The 23,483-nt window shown below is 41.0% G+C and overlaps 1 protein-coding gene across 1 annotated transcript; it reads right to left on the bottom strand.

Moving 5' to 3' along the window:
• Positions 1–13,009: 13,009 nt before the first annotated feature.
• Positions 13,010–23,031, bottom strand: sema7a (semaphorin 7A). Its single transcript, XM_047596864.1, has 14 exons — positions 22,711–23,031; positions 22,259–22,395; positions 21,686–21,727; positions 21,482–21,577; positions 20,632–20,734; positions 20,392–20,502; positions 19,958–20,100; positions 18,829–19,007; positions 18,584–18,692; positions 17,843–18,038; positions 17,641–17,753; positions 16,113–16,252; positions 14,665–14,723; positions 13,010–14,572 (listed from the first exon to the last, which is right to left on the bottom strand). Exons 1-14 carry the CDS (start codon positions 22,829–22,831, stop codon positions 14,235–14,237), a joined length of 1,887 nt encoding a protein of 628 aa, XP_047452820.1. The 5' UTR covers positions 22,832–23,031; the 3' UTR covers positions 13,010–14,234.
• Between the last annotated feature and the right edge of the window lie 452 nt (positions 23,032–23,483).

Raw genomic sequence — 23,483 nt, 5'->3', positions numbered from 1 at the left:
CAAATTGAGGCTGAAAAACTATACACTCATGAAGTAGTTTAAATCACGAGACGAGTCGTATATTGTTTGATAGGATTTCATTGTGACAACACTGAAGAGTTTATGTGCAGTCTAGTAAAAAAGATTTAAAGTGGCGTATAATGTTAAAGTCACATTATGATACAGCTCATCCATGCGCAGGCTAGTTTACACAACCAATCCCCTGGTTAGCTTTGAATGTTTACCTCGGGATTTTAAGCGCATTATTATTTTATTTTATTTTTTTAAATACATATTGTCGCCATAGTTCAAATGTTTGATTCGGTTGAATTGCTGCTAGTGTTCCAAGAGACTCGTTTCCTGTTCAGGTGCTGCCATCATCTGGTGTACTACAGTGTGAACACCAAAAAGGCAATAGCTCGACGTCCCATACCAGCGCAGAATCATGGGTCTGCCACTCATTTAAATCAATACTTTCACTCAAAATAAATACTGGTGACGGTGTAACAAGGATAAGTCTCTACACCACAGCTCAGCATGGCGTCATTGGGCAATAAAAAGTTAATTTCATAACAGGTGGCCTCCAAAATGCCGGTAAAGAATTTGTACACGCCTTCTCCAAGGTTATTCCCAATGTCCAACTTTTTTCTTCTTTTCTTCCTTATTTGAATCGTCAAAAATCTTTGTATTAAAAATAAAATTATACGATAACCAATTGGGATTTGAAAATATGTTGCATTTTAAATTCTTTCCAACTTTGCACACTCTTCTCTCTCAGCCATTGTAATGAAAACCAGGGGTCCTTCACTTTATACAGTGTGTTATAACATTGATGAGCCAGTGCAGAGCACTATCAAATTATTATTTACGCACATGTATTGGTTCATGTTTTGTTGAGTTAACATTTTGCCGTTTGCTTGTTGTGTTTACAGTGGTAATGAAAAATGGTACTTGAGGACACAAGGTGTCCTGGGCCATCCCGCCTGTGTGAAAAGAAACATTTATGAGTACGGTTTGACAGTTTCTTACCAATAATTTATAGTTAGATTTATTTCCATCTTGATGGTCTCAAAAGAAAATAACAATACGTTTTAAGTCAGTATATTAATCGAAATGGCGATACTCACCTCAAAAAAAAAAAAAAAGTCGCGTAACCCCAAACACCTGTTCGTGAACTCATGGACTGAACCACTGTATGAAGGTGGGGGAGAGAGGGGAAGCAGAACCTGTGCTGGTTGATGTAACAAGATTGAGTATTTGTGTTGTTTATGTATTGATCCGAATTTATATATATGTAAATACATACTGTTTCTGCTTTGTTTCATATGGTGTTGGGCTCGTGTAAATATGAAGTGTTTCATTTGGTGTGCTCCCCTCTAAATATAGGCTCTTCCAACTAATCACCTGAAGGGAGGGTATAAAAACGAAGCTAGTCAAAACAGTCAGTTGCTTGCAGTATTCTTGTTGTTTTGTGTTTTTGGGAATAAAAAGAACAACAGCCAGGTTTATATGTGGTTTCCTACAGTCTGTAAGTACCCCTAATACACATATATATTTAGTGCACCTCATGTCCCTTCACTCTATGATATAACTCGTCCCAGACTATTGCAACTTGTTAGATGACTGTCGAGGTCAGATTGCCTGATGAGGTCCACTATCTATCACTCTTTGTGTTCAAACAGTCCTTACAGAGCCAGGAGGTGTCACAACATCCCAGCTCCTCGTCCATGCTTCACAGGAGTAACCACGCATGCAGTTACATTTCCACCATCGTTTGGAATTAGATCATCTCAAATTTGAAATCTTCAAGCCATGCTAACCTGAGGTGTTGTTGCTTGGCGATTTCTAATGCTGATAACTGCATTCAAGTTCTCCATGGTAGAAGTAATGGAGGTACAGCTTCATCGCCCTATTTTACGGCCCTTTGATTCCCAACCTGGCGTCCTCAAAGATCTGAGTCTGTCAAAATTATATCAGTACAATCTTAATGACTCACTTGCCGACTTATCATCACTCTGCGTATACAACTATGAACATTGCTATTTTATGAATAAAACGATAAACAAGAAGTGCAGATGAGTCAGCATTATCAACAAAGAAAGTGGTGCTATATCTCAAGAGTTACCTTAACTTAGTGAGTCTTTAAGTAATGATAGGACATACTTTATTATCTGTGGAGAACCTAAAAGAGTTAAGGAACTCTTAAGGCAGTATTTGCATTAACACATCATGAGAGTTTAAGGTGTCAATACATGTCGCTGAAATGACACTTCACTTCTGTGTTTGGGTCGACATGTCTGATAGTACAGTAAAACATTGCCTTTCATGTCTCTCTTTGAAGGCGTGAGGAGAAGAAAATGATGTAAATCTGTGTGCTCCTGTCACTACTCAAAAGAGTACATCAGGAACAGGTACAGTTATAATTCTGCTGCTAAATGCAAATTGTGATTTAGGAAAGAGACCGTTTATAGACTTGTTACTCACCATTGTGAATCTTATTGTGGTGGTAATGGCAGTAGACTTCATGGTTACCACATGTTAACACCTATATGCCAGATATGCAGGCCTATATACAACATGTATAGTTACTTCATGAATATCTTTCTTACAAGACGTATTATATTAACATATTTCTCATCATTAAATCATTAAACAGACTCTTCTAGTCTGAAATGCAACCTTTAAATATAAACTGTGTAGAAAATACAAGGTATCAATAAAGTTTCAGAGATTGTGCTGACATTACAAATCAGAGCTGTCCAATACACGGCTCTGTTACAAATGATGCAATAGTGCCATCAACTGGTGACATTTGAAAACTGCAAGATGTTGAATCGTTCAATCTACAAAATGAGACACGGAAGGAAATCAATAATTGATAAGGGATTCAGAGAACACGAAAGAAACATTTTTTCAGTGGGTGATGTTACACTCTAAACAGCTTGTTAAATATCACAGTTGGTTTAATGTGTCTTACATGTGTGCAGTATTTCTGTGAAACAGAGATGCTTAATTGGCGTGCTTCATAGGTTTGTGAGAATGAGAGCAGGCCTGGATATTTTTGTGCTGAAGAGAAGCTACCTGGACTAACAGAGAGATCCCCCTCCAGCAGCTGTCGCAGCCTGTTTGTTGTTTTACTGTTACTGTCAATGTTGTTGTTACTGCTTGTAATAGAATATATGATGTTGCTGTTGTTTGTTTGACAAAAACATCCTGTATAACAGTGTTTATTTATATTTCACCTGAACTCTGAATTCTGTATTTCACTCTGAACTCTTCAGTCACTATCCTGAATTTGTATGCAGAGTACAACTCTGGAAAACAGTCATTTGTGTCGCCTTTTTAATGCCATAGATAGACAAAAAGATTTATGGGCGAAATAGTACAGCCTTTGTTAGGAGACCCCAAATGTCTCAAAAATCAAAGTAATGCTGGTGACCTCCCCTGGCATGGTATAGGTGCACAGGAGACATGCTCACCAGATGCAAAAACCACCACAGATGGCACCTTTCAATACAAAGAAGAAGCCCCTCTACTCTGAGCTCCCTCCTCGTGCCTGAGCTCCTCACCCTTTGTCTAAGGCTGACCCTTCAGAGGAACCACCATGGAGGAACCATAATGCTATTCTTGCCATTCCTGCATAACTGCAGTTGCCACAAAAAAAAAAATCTGTTGATCTCTTGCTCCATCGTATCATCATTCAGTGCGTTTACATGTACGTGAAAAAAAAAAAAAAATTATTGCCTTAATCGGACTATAACCGGAGAACTTAAGTGCATGTAAACATGTAATTGTCCGATTGAGACATCCAGATAACGCAATTTGAATCAGAGTTTTCAATCAGATAATGTGTGTGCGCATGCTCCACAACCACTGTGCTGGCGTGTGACCCCGGAACACAAACGTCCAAGAAAACTGATCGCAGTAGAAGAAGAGGAACAGAACCGCTAGAAGAACCGTCTGAGGGGTAGCGCGGATCTTACCTGCACCAGAAGTAGCACGAACATTACGTACTAGATTAAAAAATTTTGTATTATTCCTATGGTTGTTGTTTGAAATACCGGTCTGCCACATGAACGACTCTTGTTTATTATATCACATAATAGGTCAGCCGGAAATCGGGCCGTATTAACATGGTATTATCCCACTGAAAAGACACGTATCGCCACCTAGTGTGGAAGAGGAGAACAGTTATTTGGTTTTCTTGCGCTGCATGTAAACTGTGACAAGGACTTTAGTGAGAAAGTCGAATTTTGAGCATAGCTCGATTAAGCTCTGCATCTAAAAGCACTGACTCATGAACAGCTCTCTGAGATCCTTCAGTTCCCTTGCTTGGGGTAGGAACACAAACACCATGGCCTTGGACTTAAAGGTTTTGGCCCAGTCAATTCACACTCATTGCAATATGGCTGCAAACTGTGCAAGTGCATGCTGGAGGTCACACTCTGATGAAGCCAGTTAAATCAGCTGCAAAAAGCAGGGAGGTTACCATATCGTACATCCTACGTCCTCACCACAGCTGTGTCTGCCACTGCTCCTCCCGAATCCAAAGCTTGACTATTGGTCAAACTCTCCTTTTTAATATCCGAGATGCAGAGCAGTGTGATACCTCAATAGTTCTGGCCACCCTGAAGAATAGCCTCCTCCCTGAAGTGTCACTACCTTACCTTGGTGCAGGGGTTTGATCCTGTGAGTTATGTTGTCTGGGGAAGTCTCCTTGGTAGAGTTTCTCATGGCAAATTGGTCTCATGGGGAGGGGCAAGACAAAAAGCACCCCCATGGACCCACCACCTGCAGCAGATGGCATCGGTGTCAGGTGAAATGTGAGCCTGACAGGTGAATGTGAGGACTAAGGTGTGCTGCCCTCTCTGAGAATGATTTAAGATTGCAGTTGACATTGAAGGTAAAGCCCATTTGTTTCTTGTTGCCACCGTTCAGAGCTGACGACCTTGCTTGTGTCAGCGTGTTCGTTGATTCTTCAGGAAGAAAAACTAGGACAACTTCTTGCCGTCTATTCAACTGTTTATTGGAATATAATCATTCGTGCATTGACCTTGTCTGTTCAGTTAACCTTGGCTAACCTCCCAGAAAAGGAGGTTTTTCTCAAGATTCACAGCATTATCTTAGTTTCAACACATTGAATGTGATTGGTTGACAACAGCTGGGGAGGAGTCGTGGTTTAGACTTAACTCTCCCATCACTTTTTTTTGTAATTTGTTAGCTATTCTCTTTCATGTTTTGCAGTTCTGGTCCCTGCCCCCACTCTGGTCCTCCGGTCACCTGGTCAAGACAGACCTCATCCTCCCTTGTCTCAGGATTTACATGACTCTCTCCCTTTCCTTATCACCTGCTTCCTGTACCAATCTTCTCCATGTCTCCGTGCAGCTGCGTGACTCCCTCCTTTGCTACTATTTTATCTTCAGAACAGCTCCTTATTGTTCTCTATTCTGCCTCACAGGCTCATCTTTCCACTGTCCTAGTCAGCTGATTGCTACTTTCTGAACATGTATCAGGCCTTCACAAGTAATACTTATACAGGGTCGATGCTTTATACCTTCTCTTTATGTACGAGTTTATTCTCTCTTCTGATTATATGGGCAAGCACATAACATTTTAGAAAGATAATTAATTTTTATTTTGTGATGTTTATAGGCTATGATAACACAATTCTATGATCTTTTTCAAAATATAATTTTTATTTTCCATTTTAAAGTTTGTGTCTCCCAGGATACATTGCCCATTTAGGGTATAAATTAAAAATTTCCAATATTTCATATGATATGATGAACTATTAAAACATATTATAGGCAATTCATCAGCTACTCTCTTTCATGTTTTGCATACAAAGTTATAACAATGCTAGAGGAGCTCACTGAGGTGACTGTTTTGTTGTCTGCCCATTTGACCACAGCAAACTTTGCATTACACAAAAGTCAAAGCTGCCTCTTTCTGTACAGCTGCAGAACAACTTCCCAGTGTAAACCATTGATTCGTACACAAAGCTAGACACCCGAGCTCACACAACAATATTGGACCCCCATTTTTTTGGATTTGCTAGGTAAATATTGCTGCAGACTCATCAGTTGGTCCCATTATGAATGAAAACCCCTTATTGTCACTAGTTGCAAGTACCAGTTATTAGCCATCAACCCGTCCATACATATATAAAAAAACATACATACACTTTTGACAATGGGGGCTAGACAGGAGAGGAAGACGGGGTATGGAAAAGAGAGACGTGACACGAGGAGAGGTAAGAAGGAAAAAGCAACCCCACACACTGTGAGGAATACAGTGTGGGAACATAAAAAAAAACGCCTCAGCAACATGAACACATGATAAATACACTTTACAACATGAAAAACTCGGGACTTGCATCAGTGGAGGGGGTCAGTGGGAGATGGGTGAGGGGTATGTGAGTGGGGAGGGGGTTAGAGATAACCAAGCACAAGCAAGCAGCCATCCGTTCCTGCAGCCACCAGGCGCTGGTCATGGACCTGCTCGTCACACTGGGAGTAAAAAAAAGCCAGCGAAGGTGTTGGGTGTGGGGATAGGGTGGGTGATTGCATATCTGTCCATATGTGTGTGTCTGTGTAGGCCTGGAGAGTCGCTTCCGCCTGGCATCCCCTGCCTCCAAAACGATCCATTCTCCTTTGCAAAGCCAGAAGCTTCTCCGTGATGTTATCCAAGTTGCGGATTATAGCCAACAGCTCTGCCCATCGCTTCAATCATGTCGGGCAGCTTTGTGGGGCTTTTGACATCTGTCATCGTTCTTTGATTTCCTCGATAAATCAGGGCAATGCCTAATTCTATCAGCAAAAAACCTGAAATCATGGTTCCGAATAGGTAGATGTCTTCAATGTCCTCCACGGAAAGAACCGCCAGACACACGACCAGCCACCTCTCCCACGCATCCATCATGTAGCCACGTGTAGCCACGTGTAGCCACGCTGCGAACGCTCCAGCTCCCCTGAACCCAGGCTTCTCATCAAAAACTGTGTCAATTGCGTTGAGAGACCAGTTTATCAATTCCATGATTTTTGTAGTTTGGAGAGCAGTGCGGAGAGAGTCTCTCAATAGTATAGATAGTAGACAGACGAGATGAGAGGAGCATGAACCATCAGGTGGCAAAACTACAGACGCCACCTCTGTCTTTCTTGCTGGTCTACTGTAGAGACGGAAATTACATGAAAAGTTACTTACACTGGTGAATTAATCAGTAAAACACATTTAAGAGTTAAATGAAGTGTGATCGATATTTATCGCCTTCATATAAGTGATTGTAGAGCTAAGGCTTCATATAAGTTCAAATATAAGTATATCAGAGAGCGACTGTCCCTGTCTTTATATCCCTACCTGGACGATGAATCACCCGGGATACAGACATTTAATACCTGTTCATCAAAGTTTTGTAAATGTAATAACTCATTTTTCAACATGAATACATAAATGTATCTTTAAAGACTAATATTTTCAAAAACAAATCCCCCCAAAACATAATTAACACTTAAGTCATGACCAGTGTCTTTGTCCAGGTAGACTGCCATTTTGAAACTTGATATAAATGTATCAATATAGTATTGAATGCCAAATTGACCCATCTCTCCTTAAGCGTTTCTCATGACATGAAGTGCATACACTCAACTGCAACTTTATTAGGTACACCTTGCTAGTAAAAGGTTGGACCCCCTTTTGCCTTCGGAACTGCGTTAATTCTTTGTGGCAAACTTTCAACAAGGGGTTGGAAACATTCCTCAGAGATTTTGGTCCATATTGACATGATAGCATTACGCAATTGCTGCAGATTTATCGGCTGCACATCTCCCCTTCCACCATATCCCAAAGGTGCTCTATTGGATTGAGATCTGGTGACTGTGGAGGCCATTGGAGTACAATGAACTCATTGCCATGTTCAGGAAACCAGTTTGAGATGATATGAGCTTTGTGACATGGTGTATTATCCTGCTGGAAGTAGCTGTCAGAAGATGGGTACACTGTGGTCATAAAGGGATGGACATGGTCAGCATCGAACCAGTCTGCCCATTCTTCTCTGACCTCTCACATCAACAAGATATTTTCGCCCGCACATCTGCCGCTCACTGGATATTTTCTCTTTTTCGGACCATTCTCTGTAAACCCTAGAGATGGTTGTGTGTGAAACTCCCAGTAGATCAGCAGTTTCTGAAATATTCAGACCAGCCCGTCTGGCACCAACAACCATACCACGCTCAAAGTCACTTAAATCCCCGTTCTTCCCCATTTTGATGCTCAGTTTGAACTTCAGCAAGTTGTCCTGATCACCTCTGCATGCCTAAATGCATTGAATTGCAGCCATGTGATTGGGTGATTAGCTATTTGTGTTAACAAGCAATTGAACAGGTGCACCTAATAAAGTGGCCACTGAGTGCATATTTAATGAATAATTATTATCCACGTCATGTAATACTGAACAATACTGCATCCAGAGGTACCAACAGTAAGTCCTGTTTGAACACACTTCAGTACTTCCATGAAAAAGAGCTGTTTGTGTGGATGTCGTGTGTGATGTATTAGAAGCTGTTGCCCCTTGGGAAGTAAAGCTGATGCTGCAACAGTTAATACAGGAAGACAAACTGCTTACATTGGATGAAACAGTTAGAATATTGAACCTTGATTATGGCTGCATGAATGAAAAGAACAAGCCATCTGTGATTCTGATTCTCAGGACAAGTGGAAATGCTGTCAGCCAGCCAGCCAAATGGTGTGTCGCCTCCTCCTCTTTTTAACACTGATACCAGGGGACCAAGTTGGCAGGCAGAGTCTACACCGGAAACTATACCCTTTTCTAAGACAAATTTCTGTTGGGGTCATGCAGGAAAATAGATAATCAATACCCTCACAACAAAAACACAGTAGCCTGAGTAAACCCATGCAACATGCAAACTCCACAGAGAAAGGCCAGAGTCAGACTCGAAGCCGGACCACACGACACCACTGTGCCAATCTGAAGACATACATCATCATATCAAAGCGCCAGCAAATGGCGCTGTTCAAGATCTCACTATATCAGATATTCAACATCAAAACTATAATGTGACAACATTAAAAACACAATGCACAGCTCATGGCGTAAACAGTGCACATCCAATACACATTAATCAATATACAAAGTCACCACACACAATGTACCACAACCAAACAGTCATTTCAGCACCACAGACAGGTGGACAGCTCTGTGAGTGCAAAATACATCATCATTTCCGTATAGATGAAAAATAAATTAGACTCACCAAGTTGCACAGAACTCCCAGGTTAACCAAGTTTTCTGCTTCAACCACTCCTGGTTGAATGACCTAGTTTTATATTTTCCTTCTTGAGACATGATAAGATCCTCTGGTCGATGGGGTCCCAAATCTTTTATCTCTGACTTCTGCTCAAGTGGTAAGTTCTGAATCTCACACTAACCAGGTAGACAACTCTGTTCATCATGCAATGAATGTATAAATGTGAATAAGGGACGGTATATTACTAACACAAGCTAAGGATAATTGAAGTGTGTGCTGTACACACGCATTCACGCCCAGCTGTTCACCGGTCCACAACACTACAGGCCAGGGCCATCTTGGCTGTGCCCCACCAAGCGGAAACGTAGGAGACAGAGCATCAGGGAAAATTAATTATTCACATAGAACTACACTACAAAAAGTGTGTTCAGCGGAAATTGCGTTCATTAAATGAAAACTGCAGACATTTCATTGGGGACAAAGATGATTTTTATTTATTAGTTGATTTATTAACTTATGCACAACAACATTTTTGACAGTATGAGGTTTTGCTTCCTTTTCTTTCAGTGTTGGTGCCCTAAGATTCATCACGGATTTCAAAGCCCTCACTCATCACTGCACTTTATACGCTCGAGTTCAGTGGCCGTCTCTGGCAGCACGTCGCCTTACACATTGGCATATTTTCATTAATAATGAAAATGTAATGTACTATCTTAGAGTACTCTCCGATTACTTATGCAATAACATCTCAAAAACCCAAAGCAATTACTGTTTACATTCCAAAGACTTGTTATTATTAAACATGCCAAAATCTCATTCTGTATTTGGTAAACATTGTTTTAAGTACTCTGCACCTGCTATTTGGAACTCCCTGCAGAAAACTTTAAAGTTAAAGGAACTAATCAAACTTGGATCTTTGAAAACCCACATGAGAAACCTTGGAGCAGCTACTTTTCGTACTTGTCCTTGTCAGTGTTCTGATATTTATATATATATATAGATTATTCTTTTGTCCCTATTCCTGTCATTACAAAGCACAACAGACAAACATGGAGCTACATGATAAGACCAATTAAAGTTTAGTCATACAAGGAAACAGTTCACCAGACGCTTCGTCACCGTACCAGTAAATTGTGGCTACTCTAGGGTGGCACCATCCGGTTTCATAGTTAAGTGATTTCGTAATGTAGTATGAGCCTTGGACAAACCGTCAGTCGTAGTAGTAGCAGAATTCCTTGGATTTAATTAAACAGGGAGGTACCAGAAATGACTTCCAGACTAAACAACCACATTCCAGGAATCACAACAATGAAAAAACATGTTTACCTCCACCCGGATCACAACTTCTGTCTGCATATTTACAGTCCATGTGAACTGCAGCTTAACCACAGCAGAAAATTAGCTGCCACGTCGGGTGTTATACAAGCAGTGAGGTCAGATGTCGTATCAGCAGTGAGGTCAGGTGTTGTGTTAGCTTCAGTTTAACCTCAGACTAATAATCTGCATTAAAGATGCACAAGGCGAGAGACACATGTACCGAAAATAAATAATAGCCTGCAGTGCTGCCTCTTTCTCAACTGGAAAATCCATGGTGTGACTGTAAAAATAAAAAAAAAAACAAATTAAAACTGATGTGGTATTTGGTCAACAATGCGTGACTGGAAAGAAAATCCCACATACCCACTTACATACCGTTATGTCATTGTTGTGTGTAAAAATAAATATTAATGTCTGAAGTGGCTTAACATAGCAACCACAGGGTTGGGTAACAAACATGACATGCCTGGATTATTGTGTTCCATTATAATCTGCAGTTTGTAACATAAGAAGAAGAATTCCCAGCCAATCAAAGCAGACTTGGGGCTTGCTTCCTTGCTGAAGGAAGTCAGAGTAATTGGTGTCATTTCATGTTTATAAAAAGCGAGGAAGACAAACACACAAATATAAACAACGCAAAATTTCTTAAGGCACCAATTAGACAATCTCCAAGGCAATCTAACACACAGGCAGGACTATGTGCATTTTTTTTGCATAAACAGGATGCAGGGCCTCTGCAAGCGGACTTGCAATCTGCTAGGACTCCGAGCGGGGAGAGCCTCAAGTGGCAGATAGAATCACCAAGCCATTTTAACCTCAGTAGTTGGCAGAATGGAGCGAGTTGCACTGTTAGCTTCTCTTCTGCTAACAGTGCAGCATGCGTCTCGGATCCACCTGGGGACTGAATAGGCTCTCGGGCCAATTGCTTGCAACCTGACAGTCAGCGTGTAATATGCGGCCTCATCGTTGGCTCACTAGCAATAGGTGCCCCACTGTGGGCAGGAAGTTCAGATTGACAGTTCACAGCTAGTGCGGCGCTCTGTGTCAAACTGTGCACTGTTGAGACAGCTCCTGTATCGCTGAATGAGTGAAATGTTGAAAGAAAGATGACATCTTCTGCCTCCATTTATCCCTTTACTAAAATATGTTGGATTAATATTAATGTGTATTTAAAGAATTTTAAATTTTGGGGGCGAAACCAAATATTTTGCGACCCCCCTGCCGTACCCCCGCGAAATATAAAAAATGGGGAGGAGCTGTCATGCAATTGACTGTACCAACAGCTTTGAAAATCAGTCGTGTTTACAGGCTCCTGAATGTCAAAGAAATAGGAAGTAAATGGGTCGCTGCATTGCAAAGAAACTACTGGAATCCTGGCACAGAAACCTGGTGTTGTGGTTTTCCTTCAGTGCTGTATTTTTTTGAGGAGGTCTCACCTTAAGTTGTCTCTTAAGTTTCTTTCTGAAGGGCTGTCAGATAGGTTTATAAACGTTGTTGTTTTGGCGTAGCAATATCAATATCTGTTCGAATTTGTTTGAGTGGAAGAGGTGTATTATAAAATGATGACATCAGTTGTGTGTACACAGAACACTGTGCCTGCAGTAAGTTAGTACTGCCAACAGCAATGTTAATTTCTCCTACTGGTAATGCATTTCTTGTCAACACTGTTGCTTATATTTATGAAACCAACATCAGTTCTGCTGTCAGTAGATCATTTTATTCTTTCCAAAGTGTGACTATTTTGTATTTAGAGAAGGAAGACATCACATATGTCCATGAAATTTCTCATATAAATGCTACTTTAATTATTATTATTTCATAGAGGTCTTAAATGTTGAGTGTTTGTGAAGCACACACAGTTCTGTACTTATGGAAATATTAAAGCAAACATCAAATATAACTGAGCTCTTCCTTTTCTTGAAATTTGTGGACATTTTTTGCTAATCAGTCACAACACTCTTTTACAGTTTAGGGGGAAGTAATTCTAAGTTGACAGTGACTTAAGAAATAAGGGAAACTAAGAATAAGAATAACTTCACTGAGCCTCAGAATGTGATGTTTGAAGGTCTATAGACATGGAAGACAGTGGCTGCATTTGCTCAAGCCTCGCAAGCAGCAAAAAATGCGCTAGAACCACAGTTTTGTAAGCAAATATGTGATCAAGACCGAAGTGTAAAAACTCAAGGTATTATACTTATTGTTTCATTTTTGTATTTTATTTAAAATTTGGGGGCTCCTGGCAGAGGTGCCAAATATCACACAGAGGGCTCCATGGGGGTGAGTTACCATGGAGAATAATGCCCCTGGTTGCATGTCATGCAGCCCCTTGCCAGGACACGGCAGATTTGACGACTGTTTCCTGTTTCCGCACACTCCCGTATACAGCCCTTTTCATACAGTGAGTGAAATACTTCTGAGAGAATCTAAGAGAGGTATGACCATGACAACCATTGGATTTTCAGCTTTATTTAATAAAGAATAACTTCAATAAATATGCAAAAATAAATACATTTCAGTTTTTATTTCCAACTTTTCCAACTTAACTCGTACCAAATGTGACTACGAAAAGACTGTGTAACTGTTAAACTGAACTCATACTAGTTAAAGCAACACAAGGCACATGGACATTCATTAGTAAATCCATTATGTAGCTCTAGTAGGGTTGTTTTGTAATGCACATTATTTCTACTACTATTCTTTAATATTGCATTGTAACAATAATGTGTTACAATAATGTTAGTACAGTTCACAGTTCTTCTACTTGAGTTACATAAGTCACAAACATCTCACCCGGATTGACCCACCAACAGAAAAATAAAACTGGAAAATTTAGCAAGGTTCCAGCAGGGCTCGACCCTTCCTTTCCCTCTTGTACAAGAGTAAGCTATTATCTGCACACTCCAGCGGGGGATGGATTTCAGCTTTTCAGACAGTCTGCAGCTGTCTTCACAATCAAAACATTTTAGTGCTGTGTTGTGTGATAAAATGTGGCAGAATTTGCGGTAATCCCTCGCATTTCTGCCATTTTCTGTTTCTTGTTAGTCCCATGTTTTTCCCTCTCTCCTGTGTTTGGGCGTGGCTGTTGCCAATCACGGCTTCACACCTGAGACCCATCCCCTTTAGAATCTGAGATAAACCTCCCCTGGTCCTTCTTCATAATCTGCCAGATCTTTCAGTTTGACCTCAGTTGCACACCACTTATTCTCCAGTTTTCCTTCCCTGCTGCTCTCTCTTCCTGGCAGTCACTCTTCCACCTACCACACTCCATCGTCTGCTTAAAATTTCAGCTCCAGCTCCCCACCACCACCCGGGTAAAGTGGCGAAATTTTATTTCTAACACCGCTAGGACCCCGCCCGATCATTCGAGTTCTACTCTGGTGCCGACCAGTTGTTCTTTTCTATCAGCTCAACTTCTTCTTGCTGTGACTTGTCTTGTTGTGGTTGTGAAAGGCAGAACTTGAAATATAGCCTTTCTGGCAAACACCGCAGTGTTACCATAAACACAGCCCAGTGTTATAGTTACTAGCTGCAAGTTTCATTGAAGTAGAAGTAAAGGAGCCTAAAAAAGAATTAGGAAAAAAAATGGTTGTTTGCTCGCATGCTATCTGAAAATCGCCCACATAGATAAAGCAGTGATCAATACTGTCTGCGAGACAAGAGTCGATGCATCATTCTCTATGATATCGATATCGTCGTTCCGATGTTGCGTTCCACTGGGATCTTCAGCTCAGTAAGCTGATATTTTTTCACCACTTTGGTGTAGTCTTTCTCTGTGGAAACACACTCAAAGTCGCCGTAGTCCTTTTGTGTCATCTTAGTGATGAGGTGCAAACAGTCAGAATGCATTTGCAGACATGGGCTGGTTCTGTCTTCATGCCGCCATGTGTACACAGCGTGGTAAGAGTCTATAGGACAGGACAGATAGAAAGGGACATCCAGGGGGACACTGTGGACTGTGGTTGAAGGCACTGCCGATGCTGAAACATCGTCGCGTTTAGTCCGTTTCGCTTGCTCTGAAACAAACGAACAAAAAGGATTGAATAGAGATGTGAGCAAATCCGTTGTGTATAGTAGTAGGAATGATAACTGCTTAATAATTTCTTACCTATTCCAGTTGAAGGGCACACACTTATATTCCCATCAACGATATTCTGGATGCCGTCACTGTTAATAAAAAGGAAACACCAGTGTCTAATTGTGTGTAATTTGGCGTCTGTTTTTGCATCGATATTTAAAAACAGGAAATAATATCCCTATAGCATAGTGATAGCAGGCATTTCCACTGCGTTGACCGTGATATAAAAAGATCCAGAGTTCATTAAAGAGTCTGGGTATGAATGATGGAGTAGCAAACAATGATAGTAGTACTTGCAGTTAACTATGTTGGATTTTCAGTTAATGCACAAAAGCAGGAAGAAATAAATCCCTTTTTAGCTGCTGGCATCACGCTACGGTGACAGCAGCATTACAAAATGCCTCAAGGGGCTTTACAGAACCCAGCCTTACCCCCAGAGCAAAAATAAAGTAGACTGGCAGGTCGCCAGTCGATGGCAGAGCTGACACAGAGAGACAGACAACCATTCACACTCACACTCACAGCCAGTTTAGAATCACCCATTAACCTAACGTACATGTCTCTGGTGGGTGGGAGGAAGCCGATGTACCCAGAGAGCGATTATCCCCACTCATGACAACTGTATGGCGATTGGCTTTTTCTTTACAGGATGTGAAAGGTTTAATTTGTATCCAGGGCTTTTACTTATCCACGATTAAGAGTTGGGTCACTTTGACTGATTGAGTGTCCTCACAGGTTCCTCTCTGTCAGTGCAGGCTTCATTCATCCACCTCAACTCGATTGGAATTAGTCAGGAGGAGTTAGGCAGAGTCAGGCACAGCCAAGATGGCGATGGCTGGAGCCACAGCACTCAACTTCAAGACCTGAATTACTGAGGGTTTGTTCTAGAGCTGATCAGCGTCTGTACGCTGCTTTCGTGCAGAATCAGGAAGCACAAGTCCGAGGTCCTTACACCTGCCTGCCGCTAAGTACACAAGTTCTTACATAAGCGCTCAGAGAAAGACAGCTGACTTACCAACAGACAGGCGGCTTAATTGGCTTAATGACTCAGAAATACCACAGACTCAGACAATTCAGTTCACTGATTTTACTCCAGTCAGTGAATCTGAGTAATACATGAAATACTATTATTGTTTATATTGACTGAAAATATTTAAATCTTAGTCTGTGTTATAATTTGCACACTTATTGTTGCATTTCTTGTCACAACAGTAATTCAAGTGAACTGGATTCAGAATAAACCAAGTCCGTAATGAACTGAGTTTATTATTTTAGTTTCTTCAAATTTATATATATATACAGTCAACAGGTCACACTCAAATTTGCCTAAAAAAGAAAGAAAAGAAAGCCCAAATGTGTCTCTTTTCTTCCTGCTACATCAACATATTAATTGTGTGACACACCTGGGTGCAAATGCTGAAAGCGAGCCAGAACTAGATAAGACTTTTGTTTGGTTGGACCGCCACTCTCACACTTACGGGACAGTTGGGACGCATCCAGACGTGGTCCATGCACAGTATGGGTCTCGGCCCAGGACGCATTCTGCACAAGAGTTATACTGACATCGCTGGAGGTCCACTACAGAGATTCTCTCAGAAAAGCCCACGATTAACTTTTTCTGTAAAAAAGGGAGACAAAAACTTAATTTTACTTAACTGCATAAATAGGTCCTTTGGGAGCAAGTTTTAAACACAACATTGTCATTTCATAACGGTGCTTTGGGGAATACTCCTGCAAATAATCACCCCCAGTGTTTACACATTCATCAGATAAGAAGGTTCTCACATTGATGCATGTGATTTTGACATTCCTTCTTCTTGTAGTTCTGTTTTTTTTTTCGTCTTCAACGGCACATGGAGTGTTTATCAGCAGAAAACAGCTGACTAATGATGGGTACAGTGGAACTAAACAGCTCTTAACGGTGACGTCATGGAACATCAAAGTGAGTCAATTAGCCGAGATGTGCCATAACACTCAACAGAGCTGAGGCAAACGGCAAAATTAATCATTCTCTTGGGGGGCTCATACAAACGAGCAACGCCCTTCAGATTACACATGTCATTTTAACCCCTCTACATTATCACTTATGACCAACTACAAGTGGATGGTGTATTTAGTATCCTGTATTTTATCCTTTTCCACCTCTTTTTGCAGAGACACACCGTGAGACTGAAGTGCCAGCACTGCACAAAGTTGGGCAAAAGGATTTGCTCCTTGGCTGCACTTGCACAATATCTGGTATTTCATTACCTTGCCGCGCCCTTGTGCAGTTTATGTTATGAGGCGAAACCATCTTAAAATATCCTCCAACTGAGTTGACCACTGCTGTTCCCGCTTGCTCACTCCCTCTTCTGCCACAAGCCCGAGGGCCATTAATATACTTTATCAGAAACACAGTGCTGAGAAGACTGCAGTGCACAGTGTTTAACATTTAGAAACAACCTTATAAAGCAGGGGTCTTCAACATTTTTCAGGCAAAGGAACCCCAAACTGATTAAATGGGGGACCCCCTACCTACTATATGCGTTCTTTATTAAACTCGACCTAGTGCTATTTATAAATATACATTATTATTATCATTTTGCATTCAATGTTAGGCTATTCAAATAATACACAGATGTATATATTCATTTATTTAGTTCAAACATGTGCAACAGTAAGGTAACAGATAAAGAAAATAACTGGCAGATTCATGTTCTAACTTTAAACATCGCTAAATAGAGACAGTGAATCACCAAGCCATTCTGGCCTCAGTAGTTGGCTGATGGGAGTGAGGAACATGGGGACTGAATAGGCTCTTAGCCAACTGTAGTGTGCAATACACGGCCTTGTGATTGGGTCGGCAGCGATACGGGTGGGCCCTACTATGAAGAAATTTCAATTTGTGGGGGAAAATTTAAAAAAAATTTTTTACAAAAGATTTTACAACCCCCTTGCAGTACCTCCACGGACCCCCTAGGGGTCATGGACCCCCCGTTGAAGACCTATGTTATGAAGTAACCGTACCTTTTTAGAGTCGAGCTTCAATGCGTGTATCGTTGAGTTGTTGGAGAGTTGTATTTCAGAGATGATTAGAGGCTCTGACCCAGCCTCTAATACTTTATGGATGTTTCCTGTATCTGTTGGCATAGCGATTTAGAAATTTTATTATCTGGGGAGTAACAGTGCAGGTTAGATATACAGTATTTTGGAAGGGAAAAAAAATTACCAGTGCTTAGGAGAAGAACATTATACGTTTTGTTGTCTGCGGCCTGCACTCGGTCCACAACTATCTTGGTGTAGTTGTTGCTGCTTATGTAAAATGGAGCTGCGTGATGCAGGGAGTGAACCCAGCCAGTCATTTCTGGGTAATCCTTCACTACTGCGACAGTGTCCCGGGGTAGACTTTTGCTGTTCGTCGTACACTAAAAAACACATGAACACAAACTTTGCCTTACTAAACAGTGATGTGTACACTGGAGAGAGAATACAGAAACACAGTATGAATGCTAAATGTTTGTGGACTGACTCGGGTTATGGAATACAAAGCATAATAATAAGGTACTTTACGTTACATAAGAACAAATCAGATGAGAACACTTTCTCAAAATGTTCAGCAGAGTAGATGGAAATCAGTTTCAATGGGGTGTGCAATTGAGTGCTTCAATGATAGGAAATGGCAGAATGCATTCAAGGATCCTTTTAGCTCTACAGCAACGAAAAAATAAACTCAAACAAACTTCAATCTAAAGATGGAAACAATGAACATGATGGAGTGGTGAAGACATGCACTTTCCATGTTTCCGCCCATTTATGTAATGCCTGATTTTACAACCATGTGCTTGTGCATGTGGGTGGTGTATCATAGACTCTGCACACTGAGCGGGAGTAAACTCCAATAGAAATACAAAATTAAAACCATAAGAGGAAGTTCCTGACTACCAAACATAGCAACATGACAATTCCTTACCGTGCCCGGCCTTGGTTTGGGAATCTCTTTGTTGTAGCCCTTGAAAGGTGAATTCTCAAATATTTTTTCAATCATTTCTATCGTGTAGATGCAAACTGCTGTAGAGTTCCTGGAGGCAGAAATAGGAAAGCTGAGGTTTGAGATATAGATTTTCAACCATGCTGTGTACTGAACGTGAGTTTGTGCAACTACACAAGGAACTGGTTGCTAAGTTTACAACAAATAAGGAAGGGAAACTGTCTAACCAGCTGCTTGTGAAAAGACCATAAACTCTGGTGTCACGCCAGTCCTCGGCCTCTAACACAAAAATGTCATGGAGACGGTTGAAGTACAGCGACTCCTTCGGAAACCCGCAGATGAGCCGAGCCTTGAGAAAAGAGGTCCAAATGTTCTGGAGGAATTGTTTCGATCCCCCTTCATCTACCTACAAAAATGATACCGGCAGATTGCATCAGTGAGGCGGGGAAGACGAAGTCAGCCAAAGGTCATTCCATTTGACTGTCGTTACATCCTTGGATGAAGTCAGATGGGTGGTGAAAATGGGATTCAGAATGGGCCATACGTTATGTCACACTCGACTTATTAGACTGTAAATCATTGGTCCTCTGAGACTCAAAGGTCATTGTCAACAATGAACAAGGTTGATTTAAGAGATGGTGCCTCCTCGGTTCAGCAGATTCAGGAAGGGTTATTGTAGGACAAACAGCAGACACAGTTGCAGAAAATACACAGAACATGTTGTATCCATTAGAAAATAAAGTTAAGCAAAGGTGTGTAATAATATCCTGCAGCACCACAGTGAATGCATGCATATGTGAAAGTAGCATGCAAAACATCAGCTATTAAAGAAACAAACCCTGTCCCGGGAACACTATGGTTCCATCTGTAGAAAAATATGTTTTCCTGTGTTTTCATCAACTACACATCTGTAGTTTGCATGTGTATCTGACAAAGCAAGGAAAAGCAAAGGGGAACAGGACAAGATGGGGATGAAAAAAAAAAAAACAACTTTGGGAAGTAGAGCAAAGACTTTTAATCTTTACCACAGGAAACACTACCAGTCTCAACAAAAGGGTGTGGGGAAGGTGGGAGGGGGGGCTGTTTTGTCAAGAGGCTGCACCTGGCACCTTTTGTACACACTACAGCAGTTATCAGCTGCAATAGCATGGCTGGTATTGTTCATGGAAAATGCACCTTGAGAGCTAACTAACATTCATAAATTAGTCATTCTACATGGAATCCACCTTCCATGCCACCTGAACAAGATTTTGGTGGTTATCAACTTGTTTAGTGAACCTGAGCTGAAGGGGTCAACGTGAATTCAGCACTCAAAAAAATATTTTCTTTTGCTGTAAGATGAATAATCCACCATACCTTGCATACTCTGGCAACCCTAGATATCCAGGGATCAGCCTCTGGGTTGGTGTCCGAGTTCTTTTCACGAAAAAAGATGTATATTTTCTCATTGTCCGGGTCATCCTTTTGTTTTACCCAGGACGCAGCGATAAATGTGGGCTCTGTGCGAGAGAAATTAGCAAGTTATACCCCTGCTTAAACCGCTGTGTGGTCTCAGCAGACTACGCTGAAATGCTTGGTACAGCAAAGCAGAATCAAACGTAGTTCCATTGCAGTGTGGGGGTGGACATTATAAGCTAAAGGCAGTTTTTAGGACAAAAATGTTTCAGATTACATGTCACTAATGTATGTAAGTAATTCGTCATGGTGCACATTTACAATTTCTTCTATATGTTTATTCTAACTTTGGTACGGAAAGAAATCACAGTACTTATGAATTTACACATAGTGACCTGAGGCCCAGTTGTAATGCATCCAGACTTTAGTTCTTTTCCCAGCTTTTCTTCTGAACTCCAGTAAACTTCCATCTGCCTCCAAGGGTGCTGCTGCATATAGATCCCCATCTAAACAGCACGTCACATCAAAGGGAGCAAAGGAAAATGACTCGATTCGGTTACATAAGTCTGCATGCAGTCTCTCAATAACAAAAACAGGGAAAACAATTATGCAAGAGGAGGCTGCTTTAAACAAACCTGCTGTGAGGGACAGGGAGTTCTGGGTGGAGGAAAACGGGGAGATGCCGGTCCCATCGCAACTCGTCTCAATTTCACGAGACTGATTGCTCACCGAGGGAGACTGTGGACATAGGAAAAACGAAGTATAGTGTGATGTAAAACCCATTACACCATAAAGTTAACAAAACAACACCCAACACCCTTCTTAAATTATAAAGCAGACCAATTAAAGTTTAATCAGAAAACCAGCTCAATTGCTTTAATGTGCTTTCGCGTGTGGTTGCCAGTAAAACAAACCAGTCACAAGAACTGCAATATTTCAGAGAAATGCAACATTAATCATGTTAATGTCTCACAGAGCCAGTGCGGCCACACTTCTGGCTCTGCACTGCCTATGAGAACAGACCACAGAGAGAATGCCAAGTAGTCGAATGTTGATCGATGACCGTATTCATGCCTTGATAGCACAGCTGCTGTATAATGAAGATAAGGTTGTGTTTGTTGACAGTTGCTGCTTTTTGCTTTTCCGTGCCATATTTTGCCTGGACACCATTAGTTTGGAATATGCTGAACTCTGTTACGTATTATTGAGCACGCATGTTGTATCAACCCAGAGCAAAGCTGGAAGGAAGCAGTGTAATTGCAATAAATTCCCTTTAACTGTACATGTTTCCATCTTGTTTGCACAAATAAAAATGTATCCTTAAACGTATTAAAGTCTAACTTTCTATGAAAATGACGCGTGCTTTGTGTCAAACATGCCGACGCGCGTGGTTCTCTGAGCTGATGCAGCACATGCATTGAGATTTAACAAATTGCGCGTCGTTTGAAACACATCTGCACTAAGAGTGTGGTTCATTGGACTTACGAGCTTCCAGCATTGGGGTTTCTGTCCATTTGTCCCACAGACAAACAGCCTGTCCTCAAACTTCTCCATGACAGTGATAACATTTTCACAGGGGCCCTGTAACACAGAGGCCACGCACACAGCATTTTATTTTGGTAACTGACTATTAAGCAATATATATTGTCATATAAAATATATACAGTATATATATTTTTAGCTACTGACCTCAGAGCAGTCCTGCTGGCCTGTTGTGTTCAGAGGAAATATCTGCCAGGGACAAGTTACCAAGGATTTCAAACAAGGACAGATTACGATTAGATGTTTTAAAGAGAAAACAAACAGTTGTTATCACTTAGCCTGCTAGCTAAAGAAATGGCTCTTTCACAAAAATGGTGATCACATAATATTTGTAATAGCTGGATGATAGATAAGAATGGAAAAATAGGACAGAGATCAGATGTCTTCTACTTTAATTGCATCACCTGCTCCTGGCAAAGACAAATATTCATGAATGAAATGAAGATCCAGCTTCATCTTGCTGCCAATGATCGTTAGTTCCTTTATCATTAAAAATGTAGGATTGCGAGTAATAGAAGCTGATCAGGTTGTCTGGATCTTATGTCACTGAAAGCGTCTCATCAGGATCTCTCTAGCAGGGTCTCACACTGCCACACTCAAAAGGTGAGCAGAAGTCAAGCCAAGAATAAATCGTGAGAGAGAGAAGGTACATGTGGAGGCAGGTGATGAAATCAAATACAATATGCAGGCAGTAGTTCATAACTATCCAGAAATGCCAACCTTGTTTATATTTCTGCTGTCCATATCCAGCTTTAAAACAGAATTTGCCCCTCCAACGTACAAGGCAGAGTCCTCCAGGTACAAGAGAACGCTGTGGTTTTGATAGGATTGATCTCCAAATTCAATGCTGTAATCATCTGAGAGGGAAAAAAAAAAAAAAAAAAAAAAAAAAACAATGTTCAGACTGTCATATTTCACCCGTGTGGAGATGTTACTGATGGTCACACTGAACCAAGTCAATCATCAAAACATGAAGCGAGAACGAGCAGCATAATCTGGTGGCACAGACTAACCGAAGCTGAACCAGGCAATAATGAGCTTACGAGGGATTTTAATACGAGGCTACAGGACTCTAATACACAATGATTTTAAATGAAGACGCCGCAGAAAATAATAATAATAATAATAATGTCACCAAGTGATTACAGTCGAGTATTGACAAGTGTATTTACCTTTGCTCAAAAGTCTTGGAATATTTTTGCATCCATGAATCGGCGTGGCGCACAAATCGACGCCGAGGACAGACTGGAGATCCGCAGCAAGGCAGATATAAATGGAAATTAGTCGCTTCATGTCGGACTGTCCGTTACTGTTGCCCCTTAAGTTTTCAACGTCAACTACCAACTCGACTGCAGCAGCATTTATCGTGTCTCCTCCCCGTCTGAATGAAGTTTCCTCTAACGATGAGTGCTGCCTCTCACGTGATGTCGATTGTCGTTTGTAGAAGAAGAAGATGATCCGATGATCAGGTACAACCGGGAACCGCGGATCAGTACTAACAGGCTAACACACACACAATAACACAAACTAACCCATTATGGCAGAAGCAGCCCACGGTTTTTGTCTGGTACCTCAGAAGGGAAAATAAAAAGATATTATGGCTTTAATTCCCTGCTCGGAAAGGCAAATCAGTGATAATATAGGCCTACATATAGCATCCACGTAAGTTTATATGGATGATTTAAGTGGATCTTGTTTTAATTTGATAAAATACTCGTATTGTACTGCCTACCGCCTGTCTAATACACCCACAATGACTTAGTGCCTTGGAACACCACTTCAAAGAAACCAAGCTGTCCCTCTGAATTGCAAATGGAACACAAGCTTTACATGAGAAGATGGCGACAAACAGTGTTTTAAAAAAAAAAGCACATGATACACAAAATTGTCAGAAAGATGAAACTTCTCTTAATGAAACTAGTCGTGGTGTGAGATAGGAGTGGTC

Source organism: Mugil cephalus, chromosome 10 (genome assembly GCF_022458985.1).
Source record: "Mugil cephalus isolate CIBA_MC_2020 chromosome 10, CIBA_Mcephalus_1.1, whole genome shotgun sequence".
NCBI lineage: Eukaryota > Metazoa > Chordata > Actinopteri > Mugiliformes > Mugilidae > Mugil > Mugil cephalus.
Note: the sequence above shows the minus strand (reverse complement) of the source record. Positions and strands in the feature narration are given on the sequence as shown.

Bases quoted from the DNA above. Each gene is read 5' to 3' on its own strand.
- sema7a (XM_047596864.1), bottom strand. From the start codon at position 22,831: ATGAAGCGACTAATTTCCATTTATATCTGCCTTGCTGCGGATCTCCAG. The intron at 20,101-20,391 runs GTCACTATGTGT...TCTCTCGCACAG, and splicing joins GCATTACAACTGGGCCTCAG to AGCCCACATTTATCGCTGCG. The intron at 18,039-18,583 runs GTAAGGAATTGT...TGTGTTTTTTAG, and splicing joins CCAAACCAAGGCCGGGCACG to TGTACGACGAACAGCAAAAG.